The sequence below is a fragment of the Glycine max genome, chromosome 2 (assembly GCF_000004515.6).
Source record: "Glycine max cultivar Williams 82 chromosome 2, Glycine_max_v4.0, whole genome shotgun sequence".
In the NCBI taxonomy this organism is placed as follows: Eukaryota; Viridiplantae; Streptophyta; class Magnoliopsida; order Fabales; family Fabaceae; genus Glycine; species Glycine max.
In genome coordinates, this window is record NC_016089.4 from 50055445 (window position 1) to 50065978 (window position 10534).

Consider the following 10534-nt stretch of genomic DNA (forward strand, 5'->3'; position numbering starts at 1 on the left):
CAGTTGCAAACAGGAACAGAAGTTGCTTAAGTCAATAAATAATTGATACGTGAGTCATTTAATGTTATTTTTGCAACCACATATCACTTTTTTAACGAGAAATACAGAAGCAAAATATGGATAGGAGTTTGCTTAAGTAAACAAATAATTGATACATCAGTCATTTATTATCTTGCAACCCCATGTCACTCTCTTGCACGTAGGTTTTGGCTATATTTTGTTTTTTATAATTTTCATATTTTTTAATATTTTTATTCTTGCTCGGACTGTTAACCCATTTACTGAGATAGATTTTGTTTAATCATATTTCATCCTAAAATAATTATCATCCTAAGTTATTTTATATAAATTAAGAAAAAATAATAAAAAAAATGAAAAAAATAATAATTTTATAAAATTAATCTTACATCATTAATTTATTTTTAAATTTTATAGTTGATTATTAAATATATAAAAGTATAAGTGAAAAAAATAATTAATATTACATTAAAAAAAATTAAAATAATAATTATTTTGGATTTTTTTCTTAGGAGTAGATATATTACGGTCCAACACAAGCTTTACCACTTTATGATCTTTTTGACGGAGTGTACTTAGAAAACTATATGATTTTTTTCTCTGTCTTGAAGCCATGAAATGCCTTGTATTGTAGTGACATCATATCCAATCATGTTTCTTTAAACTTCGTGAAATTTGCTATGCTTGTGTAATTAAAAAGATTGAACGATTACAAATTACAAATAAGAAAATGAAAATGAGGACAACTTTACACAAGTTTGAAAGAATTGAATTTGTTGGTAACCATTTATATCATTTTCTCAAACTTATCAAGCATTTTTACCCTTTGCATGGATCTGACAAATAGTGTCATAAAAATACCTGCACATCGAAATGCTATATCTATCAGCCTTAAGAATAATTTGAACATGATTAGACAATAACTTGAGAGAAAGCTTTATAATATATAGTCACCTGCACCAATGAAAGATCCATTCGCAATAGTTATGTTGCCTTGGCTGCTCAGAGTGATACCAAGATTTAGCAGAGTTGCTCCTAATACGGTATACATAGTTGCCATTTGTAAAGCCGTTGCTTTCCGAGCAGCTCTTTCAGACTAGCAAATCAAGTTAAATAATTTCAAATTTACAAAACAAAAGTTCCAGAATAACGACCTCCGAATTAGAAAATTGTTCTCATTAGGAAAATGCTTAGAAATACTTGGTCACACATAGCATACACCATGTGAAGAAAAATAAAGATTTAACTATTCAATTGGTCATTATGATTATCTTCATTTTAAGTTGTAGTCCTTATATGAAAAAATTTGTAAGCTTTAATCATATAAAAGTTACATTTCTGTTTGCTAACACTAGAGTCCGGAGAAGTTTGTTGGACGATATACAACTGTTAATAGACACTTTTTGGCGATAATAAATTGCTACAAAAAAATTGTAGAGACTAAAATTTATAATTTTCTAGCATAAGAATTAAAATAAAAAAATGGGGTAAACGATAAGAATCAATAAATAAATAAACTGACCTCAAGCACTCGTACCCGAAGTTTCAGATCCCCTGCCTCAAGTTGCTTTGTAAACTCTTCTATTCTTTGAACTCTGTATGGCATAGACATGGTATAGGTTGTAGCCTAAAAGCATTATACGAGGCAGCGTTATCAATTAAAGTGGATGCACATTAATTGCACAATGCCATAAATAAATGGGATTTTTCTATTATAAGGAAACATCATCCGGAACAAAGGTAAAGGTGTGGTACATCATCTGCTTGCTTTCTTATCTCCTCCACAAGCTGTGGCGCAGTGCGCTGCTTTTGCCTTATCTCTAAAAGCTCCTGTAACGTAGTGAAATGTATGAGCATGCATTTTAATGCACTATGAGAACAATATTTGTTCATGGACGATATGAACTTCGAACCTGTGCGTAGGGTGTAGCAATCTTAGCAAAGGAGAAATTTGGATTGAGTGTGTAACCTATGCCTGTCAGAAAAAATGAAATAAATAGATGATGAAGAAATACAAAGAACTAACTAACATATATCCTTTTGCTGTTTTCTTTACTTATTTCAATAAATTTCAAATTTATACATATTTTGATCAACTTAACATTTAAGCTTATAAGTAAGTTCATAAGAATTTATTGGATATGTATTTAATTTGGTTGTTTACTTAAATGTGTCTTAAATCAGTTAATTTTTTCCCAAGAAAGGATGGGGAGGTTACCATCTTATAATGCATATTCTAATGTGAAATCAATAATAAACGTTAGGACATGTTTAAATTTTTAGAAAGAATGGCCACCAAAGAGATAAAGATAGAGAGGGACAGTAAGAGAATTGAGAAGATGCAAACCTTCAAGTGTTGAAAACGCCCTTAGAACAAAGGCAAAGGTGGATGGAAAACGGAATGGTTGGTCTTGTGCTATTGCAAATAAATCCTGCCACAGAAAGCCCTCAATAATCAATAATAACGTGTGGAGTAGATTCTCTAGATACCAAGAGAAAACAATGATTCTCCACCTTCAGCTTAATCTTTAGTTCGATTGAAACAAACACTCAAACTATTATGAATTCATTGATCCAATATAACAATGTTAACAAACCTCCCCGATTGCAGAAAGGGTCTGCTCCTGATCTGGTGCCTGGCTTAGCAAGTGGTCCAGGAAAAACTGCACAGATCTCCTCACCTGGAAAATAAATTTATCATTTATGAGGTCAATCAAGTGTCAAGACACAAATCAGAATATTTGAAAAGCAGTAGTTGACATTCTTACTGATGACAGGTCCCCAGTAGGTTGGAGGGCTCCGAGCTCTATAAGGCGTTGCATAACCTGCATCATTGTTTCTTGTATAGTTGTATGTTTGTAAAAGTGTGAAACAGGGACACTTAAGTTGATCAATTCAAGTTATGAGCAACGCCAAATTCTTTTTTGCTGGATTGAAATTTACAATTGTAATTGTGCTTAGGCAAAAGCCGTTTTATGTCATTGTGCTTGTTTGAGTTAATTGAGGCAAACTGAGAAAGTTACAATGAAATTGAACAATGGATATCAATTAAACACTTACCAAAATAGCATATCATGATATCAGATATTGATTTCTTATTAGTAAAAAAAAAAACAATATGGATTTAAATAATCTAAGCGTAGTACAAATCAAGACCTTTTTGGCATCTTTTTCATACATAGCATAGAAAAGTTCAAGCAGTCTCTCCCGGGTAAAAGATTTGATCTCTCCCATCATGCCAAAGTCATAATAAATAATCGCTTCGTCCACATCAATAGCAAGATTTCCAGGATGAGGATCGGCATGAAAGAAACCTGTTTTCAATATCTGTAAGGTAAAAAAAAAATGATTATTTATCAACTCAACTTTTTTAGCTACAAAAGTGATGGTAACACCTATCTTCAAGTGACAATTCATTCTTCAATTTTTTATTTTAATATAGGTAGAGGCATTTTACTTATTCTGAGTAACAAAACGAAAACCATATTCAACATCAGATATTACTATTAGATCGTGATTAGGGAGAACCAAGGTGGTGCACCTGAATCAGGTATGCCTCAGTAGCACGTGATGAGATACGTAATCGATCATAACCACGCGAAGTTAAGGTATCCACATAGTCTATTTTGATACCTGTCCCAGGAGTAAAACCAAAGATAGGAGCAGTTGAAAAATATGTTCTCTACCATAATGTCATACACAATATATCACTTTCAAGAGAGAATTATTAGCTCCCACATATACAATATATTATTTCTCATAATACCATAATGTCAGACAATTAAAATGAGAAACAAGGCACATGGCATTAGTTAAGATGAAAACCTGGTACATACTCCATGGTCAACACCTTTAATGCAGTATAATCCCAATATACCAGCTACAACAAAAGAAATGGAGATGTGATCAAAATCCAATTTTTTACAAGACATTAAAAATTTATACAGTTTATAATGGGATGATTGTGTTGCAGCAAGAAACATACAGGTATCCGAACCCACTTTATGTTTCTAAAATCTCGGCGGAACCTGTCAGCATTCTTTCCTTCATTTATATAATCAATTTCTTGATACAAAATACTGCAAAGTAGCATGAACAGCACAATAAAAATTAAGGCATTGGAAACTAAAGTAATGAAGAGAAGGTGAAATGCAATGAACATAATTTAACATATGCTTTGCTTCATGAAATATTGATAACGATGTACTTCAATGCTTATTACTTACGTTTTACATTCTTCATATATTCCAATCCAATCTCTAAGTGGACCACCAAAAGTTTCACTTCTCTGAAAATACTCAGCAATCAACTTTAAGTTTTCTGGACATAACAAACAAGCAAACTTGTGAGAGTAACAAACAATAAAATAGTAATCCTTAAACCCTAAACAAAAGTATTCACTAAAATAGTAATCCTTAAACTCTATGCTGCTATGCATAAATAAGTCTTGGCACCAGATGGTAAAGTTTTTTGTCAATGGCACAAACAAAGTAACCACTACTTACTCAAATCAATGTCGAACAGCTTCTTCAGACCAGGCCTTTGAACTTTGATGACTACTTTTTCTCCATTATGCAGAATAGCACGATGAACCTACAGATAGGCTCCTCCAAAATTGATGTTACTATACTAAGAACAACATTAATAAGCTATTATCATGGTCTACAAGATGGGAGAAGTTAACGTTCTAGTTTGTTCTAATAATGAACAAAGCCACATGCCAACGACACTAGGATATTATCATGTTATATTTATCAAATTTTGACCAATTCGAATAAAGCTACAAGTTCTTAACAATATGAAAAGATCCAGTGTATGAAAATATAAGGTCAAATTAGATTGATCCTTTTTTCCGTACATAAAGTCAGTTTACATTTTGACCCATGCATAATAATGGCTGTAAAGTAATTGGTAAACGCTTTCACGCAGGGGTTAAATTGTGAGTCTTTTTAATGTAAGGATCAAAATGAAAAATATCAAGTATTAGACCAAATTTTTAATTGAACCAAAATAATAAATGCAATGTAATGAGCAGGGCTTGGTTGAATCACCTGACCGAGACTAGCAGCAGCAATTGGCCGATCTTCAAACTCCTCAAATAATATGTTAATGGGAGCTCCCAATTCACTCTCAATGAATTTTCTTGCTTTCTTAGGAGAGAAGGCAGGAACCATGTCCTGTATAATGTTATATTAAGAATTACTTTCTGGTCTTGAATATAGAAAGAAAAAGAAAACTCATGTAAATTGATTAAAAATGTTAGTTCATTTTATTTAACAAAGTTGTTTTCAAAATATTTTTTTATTTAATTGAGATTTTATTTTCAATAATTCTTTATATCAAATTTGAATAAGGGATAGTCTAAGAGAGATTTTTTTGAAATAAATAAGTAAAATTAAATTATATTAACAAACTTTTTAAATTAACATGAACTATTTTTTTGCTTATATTCTTTTAACAAAAAAAGGGGAATCTATACATTAATGATGAATCTGAAAATGAGAAAAACAAAATCTACAGAAATACCTGCAATTTTGCGAGCTCATCCACAAATTCACGTGGAAATAGATCTGACCTTGTTGATGATAACTGGCCAAGTTTAATGAAAGTTGGACCAAGCTGCAATACACGCTCTCTTAACCATGAGGCAGTTTTCCGCCTTCTGCTTTTCTAAATAAAATATTAAAAAACTTCAGGTCAGCAAACAGAAACATGACCAATTGAATAATAATAAAAACACTTGTAATTTATTTCCACCAGCTATGAAATATGAATACATAAATAAATGCAAATACGGCCAAGGAAAATAGTATTTTATTTTTGGCAAGAAACGAAAAGAACCTACGTACGTACCTGCTTTGCCTCTGTGAAACCTCTCAAATATGCCCATTTTGCATTGTCCAACAGAATCCGAATACGCAAAGAAGCCACAAAAGACCAAACATCAATAGATCTCTGCCAGGAACTGTAATTTTCATTGGCCCAACTGAAACCTTCATCTGTGGCTAAAACCTTTAGCTCTTCCAATGAGCTTCTAGATTTCATTGTCTTGCTCAAGGCTGGGATACCATTTTTTCTCACTACCTTTGAAGTTGCTGAACCATTATTCACTGTCTTCTCTAACATTGTCTTTCTTTTCACTAACTCATTTGTTCCATACTCTGAGGCGGCAGGCATTTCTGTCTGTCGCATTTTCACGAGTAACCTATGAAATTGATTGTTCCCTGTGGTCCTTTCATTCTTTGACAATTTTTTAACCGAAATTGAGCCTGAAAAACTAAGATTGTCCAGTGTTCTTCTTTGAGTTGCCAACTTCGTATAGACGTGACAATAACAACCTTGCATTGCCATTGTTTCTGTCATCTAAGATGAATTGAAGTCACCTTAAAAACAAACACAAGGATAAACGGTAAGAAAAAGAGATAGCGCATGACAAGGTCAGATATTTCAAGGTGTTGCAATTTCAGAAGCTTAATTTACAGGACTCGAAGTACGAGATATTTGGAATTAGCCCACATGCAGATTCAGCACCTTAATTATGTTAGGGTGAAACCAATTAGATTAAAGTGTTAAAAAAGAAAAGAGAGAGAAGAAAAGAAAGCGTGTCATCCAAAATTCTGATACCTAAAATGGGGACTTTAACCAAAAGGGGTAAATTTATTAAGATTTTTTTTATTTGGAATCAATTTTAAATTATTACTGAAAGCAGAATAAACTGCATTATGATTTCTGACTTAAAAGTTGTAATATTTTTAATCGAAGGTGTAAAAAAATTTAAGATTTTAATTAATTTTTTTATGCCTTCAAAATTTTATATGTTTTGTTTTTTTATTTTTAAACTTATGACTTTGAAGTCATTTTTTTTTACGTTTAAAGTTTTTTGTTTTAGGATTATTTATTTACTTTTATTTTTTCTTTTGCTTTCAATTTTTTTTAAATTATAAATATTTTTAATTATTTAATTATTAAATAAATATTTTTAATTTTACTTGCTATTAGTTTTATTTAATATCTTGTTTATATTTTTTATATGATTTTTTTAGTATGTTATATCTTTTTTAATATTGTTTTAATTAAAATATTTTATATATTTTTAATATTATTTAGTTTAATATATTTTTTATATTTAAAATTTAGATAATTTTTTTAATAATATTATTGAATTTGATTTTTTTTGTAAATGAAATAAAAAAAAATTAACATAATGATATTTAATATATTTTTTTAATATTTGTTTTATTTTAAATACTTATTTTTAAAAACTAAAATTTTAAAATAAACATTAAAATATATTGTTACAAATATTAACTTATAATTTATGAAATAATATTATTTATTTTTTATAAAGGAATTTACTATTAACAACATCTAATAATTTAGTAATAAAAATAGTAGTTAAATTAAAAATAACATAATACACTAATATAACATAAATAATACAATTAAAGAAAAATATAAGAAGTAAAAACTATATTAATCGTCTACTTGTTTGTATTGACAAATATTATACTTATGTTAAAAAAAATACATAATTTTTATTTAAATGTCTTGAATTTTTAAATTTACTTGTTTTAAAATCTTAAATTTAAGTATTTTATATTATTTCTTTCATTTAAAAAAATTAAATTCAATAAAATTATTAAAAATGATCTAAATCTTAAACATACAAAATATATTAAAAAAACATTATTAAAAAATTATATAAAATATTTTAAATAAAAAAATATTAAAAATATATATAAGATATTAAATAAAACCATATAAAAATTATATACAATATATTAAATAAAATTAATAACAAGTAAAATTAAAATATTTATTTAATAATTAAATTATTAAAATTATTTGTAAATTAAAAAAATTGAAAGCAAAACAAAAGAAAATACAAATAAATATAAAAATTTAAACGTAAAAAAAAATATATATGATTTTGAAGTCATGAATAAAAAAACAAAAAGTCGTAATAGATTTTTATATTTTAACTCAGGAATGGTAACATCAATTAGGACCTATCTCATTTTTTTAATAACTTAAAATCTAAGAAAATTTAAAAGTCCCCTAAAATGGAACTGGCAGCAAGGTGGTAGCCTCATCATATACTAGGGTTGAACTTGGTGAAACATGATTTTGATGCAAAGAAAGAAAATTAAAGGTTGCTAATGGGGAATATGCATCATCAGTCATGACCAACTAACCAATCAAACATAAAACCGATGGATTCCATTACAGGTAAAATCAAACTAAACATGCTGGCAATTTGTAATCGTATTAAACACGAGAGACAACAACAATATTGTATCAACTCAATACAGCAACAAATATTCATTTGGTCTTGAACAAATTAGTTGAGCAACTGGCATGAAACTTGAACAAACTTAGCATGGAATCAAAATTATGGTACCTGTTGCCTCTTTACTTGAGCGAATACAGATTCAGCAAACCTTGGCAGTTACCAGCATACTTACACTGAGATTTTTCATCATTTGCCTTGTACCAACAACCACCAGAAGGAAAAAATGTTAGTATATTATATACGCGGCCAAAGGCAAAATAAGAATGAAAGAGGTACAAGGATGTTGTTGCTTCTAAGTTTCAAACCGAACAGTGCAAGTAACTGACTTTTGATTCAGTTTCGGTGTTAACGACAAAATCGGAAAGAAGCCACACGGTGTGCGTGTAAGGCTCTACTATCTTTTAAAGTCTTTCACTGTTTGCCAATAATCATTAATTGCGTCCTTCTTGTCTAAGCCACAAATGTCATAAACCTTATTTATTCTTCTAACTATTAACCTAACTATGTCACGCTATTATTCTTTTTTTTTTTTTAAAAATATTAAAATGTAATTATATTAATCTTTTAAGTGAAAAGCGACCCAATCACTTACTCGATTGAGATAATAAGTGAAAGAATCAATGATCAAACCACTATTTGACTCGATTTAATCTAATATATATTAAAAGAAATTAAAATTTCATGATCTACTTTAAAAATAATTCAAAAAATCATATCACAGAATAATATAATTCCACTCTAAAACTTATTAATTTAATTTTTATTCTTTGTTTATCATATTACATGTTTTGTTATATTTAATTTAATTTATTATTATATTATGAATTATGTTTTAAGTGATTAATTATTTTCATATGATTTATTATAATTTATTTGTTATTTAATTATTATATTATATTAAATTTGCTAGTAGAATACCAACTAATACAACTTGGCTTAGTTGCAGTTGTGCGTGGGAGAGAGTTCGATTCTTGGCTGGGCTAAGTTTTGCACTTTTATTATTATTATTATTATTATTATTATTATTATTGAACAGCAACTTACTTAATTAGCTATGTACGAAAAGTTTTCAGTTCACCTAGAATAATTATTGGTTATTTTCCCACGGTAAAAAACTTCATTTTTATGAAATCTTTTTCTTCTTTTTTACAACAACAACATGAAAGTAATGTACATTTGTTAAATTATTATGATAAATGCAAAATTATTTTTATATAAATGTTTTACTTCGTGTAAGTGTAAATATATTTATATATTATAGAACACAAAAAATATTTTTTTTTAAAAAGTCATTTTCAACAATGATAGATACAAAAATATATTTTTTAGTTTTTCATTATCACTTAAATAAATAAATAAAACATTTATAAAAGTCTAAAAATCAATACTTAAAACGTGTGTGATAAAAATATGTTTATCTTGATTTTTTCCTTTTAGAATTATATCTTGCAAATAAGAAATCTATATTATCTGCAAATTATTTTCAAAGACATCCTTATTCAAAGCTTCCACTTCAATGCACCATCAGCATCACGAATTATACCTTGTAAAAATCAATGAATCACGTATTGATGCATTCCAACAGAACATTACGAAGCAAATATCTCCTACTACCTCGGTCCTTTACTTTCAGGCTACTGGGGAAAAAGAAATTTTTCCAATGCAGATTACACTCACCATATCCCTCCTTCAATTTGTAATAATTCATAGCATATACCCAATTAAAGCTAATTTTAACTAACATCACCGAAGGCTCAAGCTCAACAGCGGAAATTGATAGCTGAATAGAGAACAATTTCCATTCATTCAATTTCAAACAACACCGCAACAAAATTAAAATCACGAAATTCCATCACAAACTAACAGTTGGTAAATTGTTCGGTACATTCTAATGAGGCTCTTTTTTTGTGCAAGAAAATGAGCTCTTTGACCTTATTAGAAAAATATGCTTTTCAAAGCTGGATGGCAACTACACCGGTTTTTCTAACGTGATTACTTGTACATCTTCTGTATTTTAACAACCGGGATGCCAGCCTATTGTTAGCTTCCAAACAGGAGCAAGCTTGACATATTCTTGCAAGTAAACTTTGTGGAACAACATTTGTGGACAGCAAACTCTGGATAGATAAAGAGAGACAACTATAAAATGTGACAAGATGTTATAGAGCAAAATAGTGTGAAATAATACATGTTAATAAAATATTTGATATATAGAAGTGTTTA

General features: G+C 28.9%; 1 protein-coding gene across 1 annotated transcript; it reads right to left on the bottom strand.

Annotated features, from left to right (window-relative positions):
• Positions 1-628: 628 nt before the first annotated feature.
• LOC100785756 (protein ACTIVITY OF BC1 COMPLEX KINASE 7, chloroplastic) lies at positions 629-8642 on the bottom strand. Its single transcript, XM_003518528.5, has 18 exons — positions 8420-8642; positions 5872-6401; positions 5545-5688; positions 5070-5195; positions 4524-4611; positions 4245-4338; positions 4004-4097; positions 3844-3898; positions 3560-3651; positions 3175-3345; positions 2787-2843; positions 2616-2699; positions 2366-2450; positions 1932-1993; positions 1774-1848; positions 1541-1645; positions 973-1114; positions 629-879 (listed from the first exon to the last, which is right to left on the bottom strand). Exons 2-18 carry the CDS (start codon positions 6379-6381, stop codon positions 806-808), a joined length of 2058 nt encoding a protein of 685 aa, XP_003518576.2. The 5' UTR covers positions 6382-6401; positions 8420-8642; the 3' UTR covers positions 629-805.
• Positions 8643-10534: the final 1892 nt, after the last annotated feature.